Source organism: Sinocyclocheilus grahami, unplaced genomic scaffold (genome assembly GCF_001515645.1).
Source record: "Sinocyclocheilus grahami isolate Dianchi unplaced genomic scaffold, SAMN03320097.WGS_v1.1 scaffold1238.1, whole genome shotgun sequence".
NCBI classification, from domain to species: Eukaryota; Metazoa; Chordata; class Actinopteri; order Cypriniformes; family Cyprinidae; genus Sinocyclocheilus; species Sinocyclocheilus grahami.
The window spans coordinates 175,133-194,315 of record NW_015506417.1 but is presented as its reverse complement, the minus strand read 5'-3'; the positions used below and the strand labels follow the sequence as shown (position 1 = coordinate 194,315).

Genomic DNA, 19,183 nt, shown 5'->3' with positions numbered 1-19,183 from the left:
AAGCAGTTGATTTCTCAAATAAATGAGTTTTGGCGTGTGAGAATCCATATCCATAGGATAAATGATAATCAAAAACACAAAAAATCCATATCCATAGGATAAATGATAATAAATGTCACTCACGGCAGCACCAGAAGATGATACTGAAGATAATACACATGTTTTGCTCCTGCCCTGCCCTCTCCTCATTTTGGTTGTCTGTTTTCAATTCTCTTTCAGCTATTTCCTCGCTTAATACTCAACCCTCTCCTATCATTGGTCTATTTGGTGTCCTGCCTACTAATTATTCTTTGCCCTGACTATTTTGCAGAATTTTTTTTTTTTTTTTAGTTTGTGGCCCTATAAAAAAAGTTGAATTATATGGACAAATGTTTGTTGAATTAAAGATTGATAAATCTTTTTTGTTTTTTTACAATTTACAGAATCTCATCGATTATTTTCATTCAACAACAAAAATGTAAATATGTACTTCAGCAAGAATTTAACTGAACATATTTGTATTTGAACATGTCTGATTTTAGTGTGAGAATGGGACTTTTATTGTGGAATTGGAGATATGACCTCATAAGGCTGTGCCTGGCTCCTGCTCTGTTGTGATTTGGCTGAAGAAAGGTTTGTGTTTTGAGCTTTTGAAGTGTTCCAAACTGTTCAGGCAATCTTATGTTTCTAACGAGAACTCTTAAATGTATGTTTTATTACTGAATGTAACATGGTAATGCTTTGTATAACATTTATGAAGGGTTTTTTTTTTTTGAGCAAAGTGCATCTGCACATGAGTAACACATTTGGATTTATTTTCTTTCTGTTAATTATTCTCATCTTGTCCAAACTCACAGAAAAGCATCCACGTGACACACTATTGTAAAGATGGCGTTTATTAAAGAGGAGAGTGAAGACATTAGGATTGCAGAAGTATTCAGCATCAAACATGAAGAGACTGAGGAACAAACAGGTTGGTTTCTTTCTCAAAGCTGACCTCACTCAATTGATTCTTATTCACAATACAGCTCTACAGAAATGAATGATGTTTCTGAAGAATGTCATATGATTTTCCTAATTCTGGCTTTTATTTGACCTGGAGTGTAGGCCAGGGCCGGTTCTAGACATTAGGAGGCCCTAGGCAAAATTCATGTTGGAGCCCCCCACCCCCATGAAACAAATATGATTCCTAACCTTTTTATTTATACAACAATTACATTTAGATTTTGTATGTTTTTATTTATACAGGACAAAAGTTTGGAAACATTACTATTTAAAATGTTTTTGAAAGAAGTCTCTTATGCTCATCAAACCTGGATTTAGGCTATTTGCTGAAAAAGTGACCGTAATTTAGTAAGTTATGTCAGGAGTGCTAAATAATAAATCTATATGTGTCATCTTTAGAATAGAAATTCACCACGCATTCATATTCAGTCATGTCTGCAGCGGTTTATTTGTGTTCATATAGATTCACTGAACAGCGTCAATAAGGGCTTATAGTCCAAAGATGCATATACATGTATATATATATATATATATATATATATATATATATCCATACTCATGTTTACTTCATATTTCTTTAGATAGAATCGTCATTTCTATTAATTTTCCACTGATTTACGCGATCTGCACTGAATTAGCAGCCCCCCTGGGGTGTCTCTGTGTGTTTACTCTTCTGTGCTCGCGCTGTGACTGACAGAGACCTGATTCGTTCGTCGCTTGTCAATCATAACTGCTCATCATATCCCGCCCCGTCTCATCCTGTCATGCGCTTCCTTCAATCTTCCGCATTGATATCTGACCACAACAAACACAGAGAAACCTCTGTACCCAAGAAATATCCAAATAATAAACACACGATTACGATAGTATATGGTTTGTTTGTGATTTTCTTGAGATTTGGGGTATTTTCATAACAATAAAGAATGTGTACATCTGAAATTCCACATGTGATCGCAAAAGGAAGTTATTACAAACACTCGATGGTGGTTTAAAGTGAGTTTTCAGTAAAAGTGTACTAATAATCTCATAAATTGTCTTATGTAGCTTGATGCTAATGTTATCTCTAATGCAGCTGCAGAACAGGTGCAGCTCTTCTTCATGTAAGAAAATGTTTTGTTGTATTTGTTTAGATATACTTTTGATAGTAGTTGGGTAAATGTATACTGGGATTGAAGCGATGTGGTTTGGTAAACCTTTTAATGCCAGAATAAAGGCTACTAATGGCTGAATAAAACAAAATAATAATGATACAGGAATAATGAGGACAATGTCTCATACCTTGCGGAGGTGTGAAAGGTTTTTTGCGTGACAACAATAGAATCATGACTGGGCCAGACATGAGGCGGCAGCACACAGGAGAGCTTACAGAGGGCCATAAATCAATTTTATTAGCCTTTTATTAGCCTTCTCTAAAAACACACATGACATGGTCTTAGAAAATGTTTAATAAAATTCACAGTTTTAGAGATTATGTCCTGAAATTTGAAATGAAGCATTAGTAGAATTGTGGCTTTAGCTTCATTGTGTTTCTAAAAGCATTTACCACTGCAACATATTTTTATACATTTAAAAAAAATTGAATATTTTTGTTTTTATGTTTGAGCTTATATTGTCACGGTACGCTGTTGGAAGGAAGCACGCAGGATGCACGAGGAAACGTAAACTGTCTTTAATCCAAGGAATACAAGGAAATCCGCACAAAGGGCCCTGGAGCAAACACACGTACACAACGAGTAGACCAGATAAACACAGACTGGTACCTTTAAACACAGAGCAATCAGGAGAACACAGGTGTATGAAACGAGTTAGTTAACTGGGACACAAAACACATGGGGAGGGAAAACCAGTCCAGGGGCGTGACATTACTCCTCCCTCCCGGAAGGCGTGTCCCGCACCGTAACAATTCCACCGGGGAGGGGGGAGCGGGCTGACAGAGTCCAGGGTGGTAAGGAAGGAGCCAGGGAGGAAACAGGAGGGGCTTGGAGCAGGAGGAGCCAAGCTGGACCCAGGCCACAGCCATAAAGGTGGCCCACGGTGGAGCCATGGAGGAGGAATGGCCGCTGACTCCAGGGGGCCAACCATTGGCGGCGGAGCAGGTGGAGGAGAAGCCCAAGGCAGAGATGGAGAGCCGATGAGTCAGGGCGACGGGGAGGATCCGGAGGGCCAAGGCGGAGCAGATGGCGCTGGCGACTGACACAGAGGCGTGGATCCGAAAGGCCGCGGTGGAGCCAACGGAGGGAGGAGCCATGGAGGAGGAATGGCCACTAACTCCAGGGGGCCACCAAGGCGGAGCAGATGGCGCTGGCGACTGACACAGAGGCGTGGATCCGAAAGGCCGCGGTGGAGCCAACGGAGGGAGGAGCCATGGAGGAGGAATGGCCACTAACTCCAGGGGGCCAACCAACGGCGGCGGAGCAGGTGGCGGAGGAGCCCAAGGCGGAGACGGAGAGCCGATGAGTCAGGGCAACGGGAAGGATCTGGAGGGCCAAGGCGGAGCAGATGGCGCTGGTGACTGACACAGAGGCGTGGAACCGAAAGGCCACGGTGGAGCTGGAGCGACAGAGGACTGAGGAGGAGCCAAATGGATGAAGAAGCCTGACCGAGCCGGAGGGACGAAGAGACGAGGCGCAGCCGGAGGAGTGGTGTTCCGAGGATGGTCGACGCCAGACCAATGTGGAGCCGGAGGGACGAGGGAGCCCGGCGGAGAGGAGGGAGCTAGGAGCCATGGTGGAGCTGATGGGTCCACGCACCGAGGCGGAGTCAAGGGATGCTCCAGCCCCGGTGCATGGTGGGCTGATGGTGAGCTGAGGGCGAGCAGAGGGGCTGCCAGACGACAGCAGAGGAGGAGGAGGTAGGAGTGGGTGGGAGGGCGGGCATTTGTGAGCCTCTGGGCTTTCAGTGCTGAACTCATGAACAGGAGCCCCCCTTGGGCTGGACGTGGGAACAGGAACTGGTTACGTGGGAACAGATGACTGCTTCCGGCTTCGCTACAGCTTGGGCTGAACACATGGCTACAAAGATCTTGCAATATAAAAGGAGTAAATTTCATAGACAACTTCAATCTTTTCTGGGGCCATAGACAACTGTTTAAACCGAATGGCCTCCACCCAAACAAACTTGGTGCAAGAGTGCTTAAGGACAATATCTACTTCTACCTCCGTCATCCTTCAGCAGAGTGTGCCAAACTTCTCAACCCTGAATGGCACACACACACCTGGACAGAGTATGAGTGACCACAGGACTTCATATCAGCTTCCGAGTCATGTGGTTGACACATCCCACAAGGACACTGATAACACCACACAGCCACAACAAGCCCTGCTCATGGACAACATCCCGGCTGAGCCCAGCCCACAGAGCTCATCACAGATCAGAACAGCTCCAAGACTCAGCACCCAAGGACGACTTTCTGAAAACAGCCAGGGAAGCTAGGACAACATATCACAGCCACCGGAAACACCAGAGACAGCCCATCTCACCAGACACATTATCCCTCTCTCCAGCATCTCCACTTCTAAGCTTCTCACAGAAAATGGAGAAACTGGTTTATGCTGGGACTAAACTCTCCCACTCATTCGCTGCAAGCCCCCAGATATCAACTAAAAAAGGCGAGCCCCCAACCACTAAAGCCTGTAAGCCCAGCTCGTCGTCGTCCTCCTGTGAGAGCTCTCCGGGCTGCTGCCACAATGCCAGGGCCCAAACCCTCCGTCTACTGTAGGTGAACCAAAAACAACTGATAGCAGCTCTCAGTGATATGTGGTGGGTCCCCGCTATGATAGTAGCAACATTCACAAATGTTTACAGAACAAGCGGGAACCCAGTGTGCCTGTAGCTTTCGCTATTTCTGTTTTATTACGTGATAGAAAGTCTTAAGACTTTCTCAAGCCGTACGGCTGACTCATCTAATCTGCGGCCTGTTATGCATCACACTAAGATTGCTGTTGAGACAAAAACCAATGCCATCAAGTTAGCATTTTTAAACATTTGCTCACTAAAAAATAAATCATTTCTAATCAATGACTTAACCATAAACATGCTGGATTTTATATTTCTAAACGAAACATGGCTACAAGACAGCTGCAGTACAACAGTTCTCAATGAAACAGCCCCTCCTAACTTTACTTTCATGAGTGTCTGCAGGACTGTTAGGAGAGGTGGAGGTGTAGCTGCTCTATTTAAAGATGTCTATCAATGCAAGCAAGTGTCATTTGGTCAGTACTTGTCTTTTGAATATCTAGGGATTGTGTTGAAAGGTGCTCCACGCATTCTGTTTATCATTATTTACAGGCCTCCAAAATACTCTCCAGCCTTTGCTGAAGAGTTCACAGAAATGTTATCAATGATTTCCTCAGAGTGTGACTGTATTGCTATTGCAGGGGATTTTAATATTCACATAGATAATGCAGAAATCTAAACTACATAATAAATTATAACTATTTTAAACACTTTTTACCTGATTCAGCATGTGCATGGACCCACACACAATCATGGACATACTCTAGATTAGCTAATTAGTAGGGATCTAAACATTTCTTCCACTGTTATTAAGGACGTAGCACTGTGTATTTTCTTTGAAATATTGGTCTCTGCTACCACTGCATCTAGATCTGTCTCTGTCAATAAGAGATGCATTAACGAGAACACTAGTGTGCTATTTATGGAGGCTATAACTCTAACACCAAGCATTTCTGCAGACTCTGACCTTCTCCCTTGATTCCTTTAACTCTAAAGTTAAGAATGTTATCGATGACATTGCTCCTGTGAAAGTCAGCAAGAAGACTGGCAGACAGAAATCAGCTTGGAGAAAATAAAAAGCAGTTCAGAGTATTCAGTTCAGAGCAGTCCAGTGCAGAAAAGCTGAGCAGATGTGGCGGAAGACAAAACTTGAAATTCATTATAGCATATATAAAGACAGCCTTCATGCTTTCAATGTGGAACTAGCCACAGCTAGACAGAGTTTCTTCTCAAACCTTATAAACAGTAACTTAAACAACACTCGCACTCTTTTTGCTACTGTTGAGAGACTGACAAACCCCCCAAATCAGATTGCCAGTGAAATGCTCTCCGACAGCAAATGCAATGAGTTTGCTTCCTTCTTTTCTGAGAAGATCATTAATATCAGGAAGGCGATTAGCACATCCTCAAATTATGCAGAGGTCAGACAGATTCGACCGCAACATCAAAAAGAAGATACTATGTCTGCTTTTGAAGCAATTGATAGCAAAATTTTGGAAGAAATAGTGCAGCACCTAAAATCGTCAACCTGCTATCTTGACACACTTCCCACATCTTTTTTTCAAAAGGGTGCTTGACTGTTTATAAGCAGATCTCTTAGATGTGGTGAATGTCTCACTTCTTTCTGGGACTTTTCCAAACTCCCTGAAAACTGCAGTTGTTAAATCCCTTCTGAAAAAGAGAAATCTTGATAACACCATTTTGAGCTGCTATAGACCAATATCAAATCTTCCTTTTATAGGCAAGATTATTGAAAAGGTAGTTTTTAATCAGTAGTTTTTTTTTATTTTTTAAGAAGAAACAAATACTTAAACTCAAATGGATACCTGGACCATTTTCAATCTGGTTTCCAACCGCATCACAGCACAGAGACAGCGCTCATTAACATAATAAATGATATTCACTTAAATTCTAATTCTGGCAAAATATCAGTGCTGGTACTACTAGATCTCAGTGCTGCGTTTGATACTGTCGATCATAACATACTACTAGAGAGACTGAAAAACTTGGTCGGGCTTTCTGGCATGGTGATTAAATGGTTCAGGTCATACTTAGAAGGGAGAGGTTATTATGTGAGTATAGGAAAGCATAAGTCTAAGTGGACGTCCATGACATGCAGAGTCCCATAAGGCTCAATTCTTGCACCACTCTTGTTTAGCCTGTATATGCTCCCACTAAGTTAAATAATGAGAAATAACCAAATTGCCAATCACAGCTATGCTGATGATACACAGATTTACCTAGCCTTATCACCAAATGACTAATGCCAATGCACTGATGAAATTAACAGTTGGATGTGCCATCATTTTCTTCAGTTAAGCAAGGAAAAAACTGAAGTCATTGCATTTGGAAACAAAGATAAAGTTCTCAAGGTGAATGCATACCTTGACTCTAGGGGTCAAACAACTAAAAATCAAGTCAGGAATCTTGGTGTGATTCTGGAGACAGACCTTAGTTTCAGTAGTCATGTCAAAGCAGTAACTAAATCAGCATACTATCATCTCAAAAACATTGCAAGATTTAGATGTTTTGTTTCCAGTCAAGACTTGGAGAAACTTGTTCATGCCTTTATCATCAGCAGGGTGGACTCTTGTAATGATCTCCTCACCGGCCTTCCCAAGAAGACCATTAGACAGCTGCAGCTCATCCAGAACGCTGCTGCCGAGATTCTGACCAGAACCATAAAATCTGAGCATATCACACCAGTCCTCAGGTCCTTACACTGGCTTCCAGTTACATTTAGGATTGATATTAAAGCACTTCTATGCACTGTATTTCACGCAACCCAAAATGATTTCACTGTATTTTATGTAATATCATTTTAAATCAAATTTAAAATCATTTTCAAATTTTTTTAATTCCTAGTTTTAATTTTGTTGTTATTTTTTATGATTATTTTATTTTCTTTTATGTAAAGCACTTTGAATTACCATTGTGTATGAAAAAAGCTCTGGCTCCGCGGCGATCCTCAGCACTGTCACTCCGTGCGGCGATGGCTCATCGGTCTTGGCGGGCTCCGGCTCTTTGTCAGCGGTCTGCGGATCGGGGGGATGGTGGGCTGGGCACTGGGTCGGGAGTGGAACTGGCGAGATTCACCTGGGAACAGGCGAGGAACGGAGATCCGTTTCTCGCCAGTGTCCATTCCACAAAGGCGGCGAAATTCGCTCGAGGACCATCTTCGGACGACAGCGCTCTGCGTAAGATGTTTAAACTGGCGTCATAGAATGCGCAGAGCGCGTCGTCCGGGAAGCTGTTTAGAGCAGTGAGGACTAGGAACAGTCTGTTATGGCCCTCGAGCGATTTCTCCCCCTGCTCCAGCAGGAGGAGGAGGTGGTATTCCGGACGGGAGAGAGAATCCATGAAAACACACAACGGAAAAAAAGACACTAGGAAAAATTAGAAAACAAACGGAAAACACGGAGGTGACTGTGTAGGTCTGGTCTTCTGTCAGTACGCTGTTGGGAGGAAGCACACAGGATGCACGAGGAAACGTAAACTGTCTTTAATCCAAGGAATACAGGGAAATCCACACAAAGGGCACTGGAGCAAACACACGGACACGACGAGTAGACCTTTAAACACAGGGCAATCAGGAGAACACCGGTGCATGAAATTAGTCAATTAACTGGGACACGGAACACCAAAGCAGGGAAAACCAGTCCAGGGGCGTGACATATATATATATATATCTATTATCATAACAGTCTGAGTAATTCTGATTCTTGAACAGTAAGCTTTGAAATGTCAGCTTTGTGAAACATATGCTGATTAAGTATCTAGTCTGAAAGATTCATGAGCAGCAACCTTTTTATTTTGGGTACATCATTTGTGTCTCCATGCCGAAAATGGGGGGCGCCAGCAAAGGGGTTAAAAAACACATGACAGTTCACACTGGAGAGAAGTGATTCACCTGCCAACAGTGTGGAAATAGCTTCAATGATAAAGGACACTTTGAAGGCCACATGAGAAGGCACACTGGAGTAAAGCCTCCAAATTGTGTGGAAAGAGCTTCACTGAGAAAAGAAACGTAAAACTCCACATGAGAGTTCACACTGGAGAGAAGACTTTCACTTGCAAACAGTGTGGAAGGAGCTTCACAACTGGACAATTTTCAATCTGGTTTCCAACCGCATCACAGCACAGAGACAGCGCTCATTAACATAATAAATGATATTCACTTAAATTCTAATTCTGGCAAAATATCAGTGCTGGTACTACTAGATCTCAGTGCTGCGTTTGATACTGTCGATCATAACATACTTCTAGAGAGACTGGAAAACTGGGCCGGGCTTTCTGGGATGGTACTCAAATGGTTCAGGTCATACTTAGAAGGGAGAGGTTATTATGTGAGTATAGGAAAGCATAAGTCTAAGTGTACGTCCATGACATGCAGAGTCCCATAAGGCTCAATTCTTGCACCACTCTTGTTTAGCCTGTATATGCTCCCACTAAGTTAAATAATGAGAAATAACCAAATTGCCAATCACAGCTATGCTGATGATACACAGATTTACCTAGCCTTATCACCAAATGACTAATGCCAATGCACTGATGAAATTAACAGTTGGATGTGCCATCATTTTCTTCAGTTAAGCAAGGAAAAAACTGAAGTCATTGCATTTGGAAACAAAGATAAAGTTCTCAAGGTGAATGCATACCTTGACTCTAGGGGTCAAACAACTAAAAATCAAGTCAGGAATCTTGGTGTGATTCTGGAGACAGACCTTAGTTTCAGTAGTCATGTCAAAGCAGTAACTAAATCAGCATACTATCATCTCAAAAACATTGCAAGATTTAGATGTTTTGTTTCCAGTCAAGACTTGGAGAAACTTGTTCATGCCTTTATCATCAGCAGGGTGGACTCTTGTAATGATCTCCTCACCGGCCTTCCCAAGAAGACCATTAGACAGCTGCAGCTCATCCAGAACGCTGCTGCCAAGATTCTGACCAGAACCATAAAATCTGAGCATATCACACCAGTCCTCAGGTCCTTACACTGGCTTCCAGTTACATTTAGGATTGATATTAAAGCACTTCTATGCACTGTATTTCACGCAACCCAAAATGATTTCACTGTATTTTATGTAATATCATTTTAAATCAAATTTAAAATCATTTTCAAATTTTTTTAATTCCTAGTTTTAATTTTGTTATTATTTTTTATGATTATTTTATTTTCTTTTATGTAAAGCACTTTGAATTACCATTGTGTATGAAAAAAGCTCTGGCTCCGCGGCGATCCTCAGCACTGTCACTCCGTGCGGCGATGGCTCATCGGTCTTGGCGGGCTCCGGCTCTTTGTCAGCGGTCTGCGGATCGGGGAGATGGTGGGCTGGGCACTGGGTCGGGAGTGGAACTGGCGAGATTCACCTGGGAACAGGCGAGGAACGGAGATCCGTTTCTCGCCAGTGTCCATTCCACAAAGGCGGCGAAATTCGCTCGAGGACCATCTTCGGACGACAGCGCTCTGCGTAAGATGTTTAAACTGGCGTCATAGAATGCGCAGAGCGCGTCGTCCGGGAAGCTGTTTAGAGCAGTGAGGACTAGGAACAGTCTGTTATGGCCCTCGAGCGATTTCTCCCCCTGCTCCAGCAGGAGGAGGAGGTGGTATTCCGGACGGGAGAGAGAATCCATGAAAACACACAACGGAAAAAAAGACACTAGGAAAAATTAGAAAACAAACGGAAAACACGGAGGTGACTGTGTAGGTCTGGTCTTCTGTCAGTACGCTGTTGGGAGGAAGCACACAGGATGCACGAGGAAACGTAAACTGTCTTTAATCCAAGGAATACAGGGAAATCCACACAAAGGGCACTGGAGCAAACACACGGACACGACGAGTAGACCTTTAAACACAGGGCAATCAGGAGAACACCGGTGCATGAAATTAGTCAATTAACTGGGACACGGAACACCAAAGCAGGGAAAACCAGTCCAGGGGCGTGACATATATATATATATATCTATTATCATAACAGTCTGAGTAATTCTGATTCTTGAACAGTAAGCTTTGAAATGTCAGCTTTGTGAAACATATGCTGATTAAGTATCTAGTCTGAAAGATTCATGAGCAGCAACCTTTTTATTTTGGGTACATCATTTGTGTCTCCATGCCGAAAATGGGGGGCGCCAGCAAAGGGGTTAAAAAACACATGACAGTTCACACTGGAGAGAAGTGATTCACCTGCCAACAGTGTGGAAATAGCTTCAATGATAAAGGACACTTTGAAGGCCACATGAGAAGGCACACTGGAGTAAAGCCTCCAAATTGTGTGGAAAGAGCTTCACTGAGAAAAGAAACGTAAAACTCCACATGAGAGTTCACACTGGAGAGAAGACTTTCACTTGCAAACAGTGTGGAAGGAGCTTCACAATAGCAATAAACCTCAGGTATCACATGAGAGTTCATACCGGAGAGAAGTCGTTCATATGTGATCAGTGTGAAAAGAGTTTCAAACAAAAAAAATCCCTTAACTGTCACTTGCGTTCACCCAAGAAGTGTGGAAAAAATGTCAGCCCAAACCTGGGGTCAGCAACCTTTATGTCATGAAGTGCTTTTTTCTTTTTTTCCCCCTTTTTTTACAATTGGATAGCTATGGGATCAGAGAAAACGCATGAATTGACCAGGTACACATGAACTGAGTCTCCACATGCATCACAGTAATTTTGATGTCTGTGGAATGTGAACAGGGATGTGAACTCTTGTCTGCATTGATAGCCTACAGGTGGAGAGGAAAGAGAGTGATAGAGCCAATTCAATGGATGGGGATTATTAGGAGGCCATGATTGACAAGGGCCAGTGGAGGGAATTTGGCCAGGACACCCCTACTCTTTACGAGAAGTGCTATGGGATTTTATGTGACCACAGAGAGTCAGGACCTCGGTTTAACGTCTCATCCGAAGGACGGTGCTTTTTTTTTTTTTTGACAGTATAGTGTCCCCGTCACTACACTGGGGTGTTAGGACCCACACCGACCACGGGGTGAGCACCCCCTGCTGGCCTCACTAACACCTCTTCCAGCAGCAACCTAGTTTTCCCAGGTGGTCTCACATCCAGATACTTACTAGGGATGCGCCGATCCGATATTCATATCTGGTATTGGCTCCGATACTGCTATTTTTTGTCGGATTGGGTAACGGTCAGAGAGGTCTGATCCAAATCCGAGATTGTGCGTATTATTTTGTTACTTCTGAAGCCATATTATAGCTTAAAGGGTTACTCCACCCCAAAATGAAAATTTTTGTTATTAATCACTTACCCCCATGTTGTTCCAAACCCGTAAAAGCATTGTTTGTCTTTGGAACACAATTTAAGATATTTTGGATGAAAACCGGGAGGCTTGTGACTGAGGCTTGTGACTGAAGGCCCAGAAAAGTATGAAAGACATCGTCAGAATAGTCCATCTGCCATCAATGGTTCAACCGTAACGTTGTGAAGTGACGAGAATAATTTTTGTATGAGAAGAAAACAAAAATAACGACTTTATTCAACAATTCATCTCCTCTGTGTCTCTCCACATCACCGTAGCACCATTCCGCTGAATGCAAGCAGCATACGCTCTTCTGTGTCAGCCACGCTGCACGGATGCGGTAAATACACACCGTAAACCGTATCCCTTTCATGTGAGCTGTGGCTGTCAATCATTCGTTCAGCCTTCAAACCCTGGTCGCATTCGGTTACGACAGTCAGCTCAGTAAAGCTCTCTCCAAGATCATTCTGTGTTCCCATTATTATACTTGATTTGTAAATAAATGTCTATGATTTTGCAAAAAGGACTTCATCTTCTTGCCGGAGTTTAATGTTGTTTTGTTACTTGCTACCGGGTGTCTGTGAGAACAAAACATGGGCGTCGAAAATACTATAAATTGTTTTAATGCGCACAGTAACTGAAATTTAAAACTGTTAAAAGAAAGGCTCAATAACTGTTGCACAGATATACTGTAATACACTACGCATCAATTTCTCTTCCCTTTGTGCTTTGCACTTTTTAATGCAAAGTGCTGCGTGCTGTGACTCCGTGTTGCTTCAAGCGCATCATTCTGCACACCGGATGTGCATATTATTATTAACATAACACTAATATAAAAAATAAAATAATAGATAATGTCCTATATACAGAAATAGAAGTATAGGAAAAAATTTTATTGTTTAGATCAGGGGTGGCGAACTCCGGTCCTGGAGAGCCGCAGCCCTGCAGAGCTCAGCTCCAACACTAATTAAAACTCACCTGCCTGTAGCTTCCTAGTAACCCTTCAGACCTTGATTAGCTTGTTCAGGTGTGTTTGATTAGTGTTGAAGCAAAACTCTGCAGGGCTGCGGCTTTCCAGGACCAACGTTCGCCACCCCTGGTTTTGATAAATGTACAGATATGTTTATTAGTGTGCAGATATGTTATTTACAATGTGTGCGGTTTAATATAAATATGTCAGATAACTATGTTAGTTGTGATGGACGATGTATAATTATGAAAGATTAATTGTTCAGGCTGAATATAGCCTGTGGGAAAAAACTGTTCTTGTGCCTGGCTGTTCTGGTGGTCAGTGCTCTGTAGCGCCGACCAGAAGGCAACAGTTCGAAGAGAGAGTGGGCTGGGTGTGAGGGGTCCAAGGTGATTTTTTTAGCCCTTTTCCTCACTCTGGAGATGTAAAGATCTTGAAGGCTGGGCAGAGGGGCACCAATAATCCTCTCAGCAGTCCTGACTGTCCGTTGTAGTCTATTGATATCTGATTTGGTAGCTGAACCAAGCCAGACAGTAATGGATGAACACAGTTCTACTATCATTGAGTCTGTCCTGTTTCAGAAGCTCCTGTGGCAGGTTGAATTTCCTCAGCTGGCAAAGGAAGTACAACCTCTGCTGGGCCATTTTTGCAATGGAGTCTATGTGAGTGTCCCACTTCAGGTCCTGAGAGATAGTGGTGCCCAGGAATCTGAATGACTCCACTGCAGTCACAGTGCTGTCCATGATGGTGAGTGGGGGGAGTGCAGAGGGGTTTCTCCTGAAGTCCACGGTCATCTCCACAGTTTTGAGCATGTTCAGCTCCAGGTTGTTAAGACTGCACCAGACAGCCAGCTCTTTAACCTCCTGTCTGTAAGCAGACTCGTCTCCGTCCTTGATGAGGCTGATGACTATAGTGTTGTCTGCGAACTTCAGAAGCTTGACAGAGGGGTCCTTTGAAGTGCACTCGTTCGTGTAGAGAGGAAAGAGCAGTGGGGAGAGTACACATCCCTGGGGGGCACCAGTGCTGATGGTGATTGTCCTGGATGTGAGTTTGCCCAGCCTCACTAGCTGCTGCCTGTCTGTCAGGAAGCTGGTGATCCACTGACAGATGGAGGTGGGCACGGAGAGCTGTGTGAGTTTGTCTGAGAGTGGCATGATGGTATTGAAGGCCAAACTGAAGTCCACAAATAGGATCCTTGCGTAATTCCCAGGTCTGTCGAGGTGTTTCAGGATGTAATGCAGTCCCATGTTGACTGCATCATCCACAGACCTGTTTGCTCTGTAGGCAAACTGAAGAGGATTCAGCAAGGGTCCAGTGATGTCCTTCAGGTAGGCCTCCATGGACTTCATGACCACAGACGTGAGAGCGACAGGTCTGTAGTCGCTAAGTCCAGTGATTTTGGGCTTTTTGGGGACCAGAATGATGGTGGAACGTTTTAAGCAGCAAAATAAATGTATTTAAATTGTTTAGTATATACTTGTATATAAATACATTCATGAATTCGAGAAGTTTTCATTAATGGATTTTTTAATACAAATAGCAATGTGTACCATTTTTCCATATTTAGTGCAACACTTTTATTTGTTCCCCACAAAATAGTTTTTTTTCACTAAATGTTTGGATTTCTAAAATTATTGTGCACTGATTTTTCTAGAATAACTTTTGCTGCCGAATTATCCACTAACCTAGTTTATGATATATTTTTGTCATAGATTATGAATATACATAGTATATTTTTTCATATTTATTGTTTATATTTCTTTATAATTAAATAGTCTGTATTTAGTAGATTGTGAAAGAATGATAATCAGTTCCACACACAGAGACATAAATTCTACATTTATTTAAATGAAAAGAAAAAAAAACTTCACTGGTATCGGATCGGTATCGCCAAATACTGAACCCTAGGTATCGGAATCGGTATCGGGGGCGAAAAGGCGGATCGGAGCATCCCTAGTACTGACCAGGCTCAACCCTGCTTAGCTTTAGTGGGCAACCAGTCTTGGGCTGCAGGGTGATATGGCTGTGGCATTACAGCATTCAGTGTTACTGAATGTGGCTTTTAAATTGATGTGCCCAACACTCTTACTTTTGTGCCAACACTCTTTTAATATAGTGATATAATGATTTACAAAGAGACAAGACTTCTTGATTTCTTGTTGATTATGGCAAATCTGCTTATTCCACACAGAGATTCAGCTGGAATATCCCCATCAGTTTATCAGTACAGACGAGCATCAAATCATCAGGAAGAAATCTGTAAAGACTGAGTTTATTAAAGAGGACAGAGAGAAGATGAGAGATCCAGAGCCCTGCAGAATCAAACACACTGAAGATACTGAAGAACTAACAGGTTGGTGTTTATTCTTCTTCATTAATAATGCTGATGGTTATAAAGTTTAAGTAATTTTAGATTTTGTTTGATGTAATTGGAAAAATCTATAGAGATCTTCAATAATATCTATCAATAATCTTCAATAATAACTAAATCAAATAATAAGGGACACTTTCTATGAAATGAGTACTTTATGCAACATTATTTGTTAGATAACTGTGTTGTTGATCAAACATATTTAAAAGTTATTTCTACAGAAACATGGGTTTTGTGCCTATTATGTTTTAAAAAATCACAATTTGAAAATCAAGGTACCTCATTCATGGAAAATGTCAGGGACGTATATATAAAATGTACTAGATGTATTTATACTGAACAAAATGATAAATGCAACACTTGTTTTTGCCCCATGAGTTGAACTCAAAGATCTAAGACTTTTTCTATGTACTATGACTTTTGGAGATCTAAATCTGTGTTAGTGGGCACTTCTCCTTTGCCGAGATAATCCATCCACCTCACAGGTGTGGCATATCAAGATGCTGATTAGACAGCATGATTATTGCACAGGTGTGCCTTAGGCTGGCCACAATAAAAGGCCACTCTAAAATGTGCAGTTTTACTGTATTGGGGGGTCCGGGGGTTCCGAAAACCAGTCAGTATCTGGTGTGACCACCATTTGCCTTACGCAGTGCAACACATCTCCTTCGCATAGAGTTTATCAGGTTGTTGACTGTGGCCTGGGGAATGTTGGTCCACTCCCCTTCAATGGCTGTGCGAAGTTGCTGGATATTTTCGTTCAAGATTAAACTTCACATATTACACAGTTTTAATATCCTTATTTCCTAAAAAGGGGTAATTAAACACTGGTTAAAGTTGCACCGATTACATGAAACACGTCAAGCATATATATATACACATACAACCTACTATTTGTACTTCTATGCTCTGATCATTTTATACTTTCAATTATTAGCAACGATTGTCAAACGACATCTTGTCTCTTTCCTTGGAATGCGGGGGAAAAGTGTCGAGTTCTCCGGTCACTATCAGGTCAGCTCTGGACATTTCCTGGAAAGTCTCCTGCTGGACAGGGAGCCATAAAATTGTCTCTTTTGTTGATCGTAGTTTAGCAATTTATGCGTCCACTGGTCATGAGGGTATTTCTATCTGCTCTTTGCAAGCCCGTAAAACCATTTTAAGCACCGTTAAAGTACTGTCCTTTTTAGCTTATCTTGAGATATAGCCAAACAGTCCAGGGAATGCTTCACCTTATTCGATGGAGCATGAGTTTTACGACTACAGATGGCTGGAGAAACGAACCTCAAAAACCTTCCATGGAATGTGCTGGTTTGATGTGTGTGTCTCCATCATGTAGGTGGGTCTGTTGTGAGACAGATCCTACAGCAATAATCATGTTGTCTAATCAGCATCTTGATATGCCACACCTGTGAGGTGGATGGATTATCTCGGCAAAGAAGAAGTGCTCACTAACACAGATTTAGACAGATTTGTGAACAATATTTGAGAGAAATAGGCCTTTTGTGTACATAGAAAATAGAAAATCTTAGATCTTTGAGTTCAGCTCATGAAAAATGGGGGCAAAAACAAAAGTGTTGCGTTTATAATTTTGTTCAGTGTATAAAACTGCATCAAAATGATCAAAATTTGTATAGCAATTGTCTACTTTCCGCTGATACATCAGGGTTCAATGTAATGTCTTTTCCCTTTTTTATGAGTTACTGACAAAGGAACTGTTTTTGCTTTTATTTCAGAGTTGACTGAAGAAAATGAGGAGAATGAAGAATTGAGTGAAGTTGAGGAGAAAAATCACTTAAAAACTGTAGAAAACCCTTTGAGTTGCTGTCAAAGCAAACAGATAATTTTAAAGAAAACAAGAGCCAAGAAATCTTTCACCTGTACTCAGTGTGGAAAGAATTTGACATGCAAATATAATCTTGAGCTTCACATGAGAATTCATACTGGAGAGAAACCGTACAAGTGTTCACACTGTGACAAGAGATTCAGTCAGTCAACAAATCTGAAAATACATGAGATGTATCACACTGGAGAAAAACCATACAAGTGTTCACACTGTGACAAGAGATTCAGTCGGTTAGGAGACCTGAAAATACATGAGAGGATCCACACTGAAGATAAACCGTACACATGTGATCAGTGCGGGAAGAGTTTCACACGAAAAGGACATTTTACGGGGCATATGAGAGTTCATACTGGAGAGAAGCCGTTCTCTTGTGATCAGTGCCGAAAGAGTTTCACACACTCAGCAAGTCTTAAGAAACACATGAACATCCACACTAGAGAGAAACTGTACACATGTGATCAATGCAGCAAAATATTTTTGAGAGCTTCAGTCCTGAAGCAGCACCTGAGAGTTCATACAAAGGAGAAACCACATTCATGTCATTTGTGTGGAAAGAGTTTTTCATGTTTGCATTATTTAAAAATACATCAGAAAATACATACTGCTGTGAGAGAGTACGTGTGCTTTGAGTGTGAGAATACTTTTACTTCAGCGAGCTGTTTAAAACAGCATGAGAGAATCCACACTGGAGAGAAACCTTACAAGTGTTCACACTGTGGCAAGAGATTTATTCTGTCAGCAACTCTGAAAATACATGAGAGGATCCACACTGGAGAGAAACCGTACACATGTGATCAGTGCGAGAAGAGTTTCAGAATAAAAGGAAGTCTTGTGGAGCACATGAGAGTTCATACTGGAGAGAAACCGTTCACTTGTGATCAGTGTGGAAAGAGTTTTGCACGATCAGCAACCCTTAAGTTACACAAGAACATCCACACTAGAGAGAAAACGTACACACATGATCAATGTGGGAAAACATTTTTGAGAGCTTCAGTCCTGAAGCAGCACCTGAAAGTTCATACAAAGGAGAAACCACATTCATGTTATTTGTGTGGAAAGAGTTTTTCACGTCTACAATATTTAAAAGAACATCAGAAAACACATACTGGTGTGAGAGAGTACATGTGCTTTGAGTGTGAGAAGACTTTTACTACAGCAAGCTGTTTAAAACAACACCAGAGGATTCATACTGGAGAGAAACCTTACAAGTGTTCACACTGTGACAAGAGATTCAGTAATTCAGAAATCCTGAAAAGACACGAGAGGATTCACACTGGAGAGAAACCTTATAAGTGTTCACACTGCAACAAGAGATTCAGTCGGTCAGGAGACCTGAAAACACACGAGAGGATCCACACTGGAGAGAAACCTTACAAGTGTTCACACTGTGAGAAGAGATTCAGTCAGTCAACACATCTGAAAACACACGAGAGGATCCACACTGGAGAGAAACCGTATCACTGCACTGCATGTGGGAAGCGTTTCAATCAATCTTCTGCTCTACACAGTCATACAAAACACTATCACAGTAAGTAGATCATCTTCAGATCCAGCACTTTCAGATCTGATGCTGCGTCCTCCCCAAATGTGACACAATAATGCATCAAGCAGTGAAATATCATCTGGATAAATCTGTTCTAACCAGACATTACAAGTGACATGACAAAGAAACATTATCTAAAGTTTTCACAGTGAATAAGGTTCATCTTCATCTTCAAAACCAGCAGATTCAACTTTGAGATTCAGATCAACTCTGGAGTTACTCCAGAAAGAAAATTGTCAAGAAAATTACTGTAAAATTGTAAAAAAAAAAAAAAAAAAAGAAAGAAAAAGTCAAACTGTAAAATTGTGCTTTCTTATGAGTTTCATGTTGTTCAATTGTCTAATAATGCATGTGTGTCACTTGTAGTGTGCTTACTCTCTCATGAAGGAAAGCAGAAGTTTTTACATACCGTTCTTGTTCAGGGAGCTGAAGAAGAGACTGTAACACTTTTAAGAAAGATTTAAGTTTATTATAATTATTGTTC

At 41.8% G+C, this 19,183-nt stretch overlaps 1 protein-coding gene and 1 long non-coding RNA gene across 2 annotated transcripts; both read left to right on the top strand.

Moving 5' to 3' along the window:
- Positions 1–553: 553 nt before the first annotated feature.
- Positions 554–15,266, top strand: LOC107568368 (uncharacterized). The gene is made up of 3 exons (XR_001606748.1): positions 554–612; positions 837–952; positions 15,131–15,266. It is a non-coding gene; the product is annotated as an uncharacterized lncRNA (long non-coding RNA).
- Positions 15,267–17,075: 1,809 nt separating this feature from the next.
- On the top strand, positions 17,076–18,877 carry LOC107568367 (zinc finger protein 271-like). The gene is made up of 2 exons (XM_016254323.1): positions 17,076–18,073; positions 18,143–18,877. Exons 1-2 carry the CDS (start codon positions 17,241–17,243, stop codon positions 18,690–18,692), a joined length of 1,383 nt encoding a protein of 460 aa, XP_016109809.1. The 5' UTR covers positions 17,076–17,240; the 3' UTR covers positions 18,693–18,877.
- The last annotated feature ends 306 nt before the right edge of the window (positions 18,878–19,183 follow it).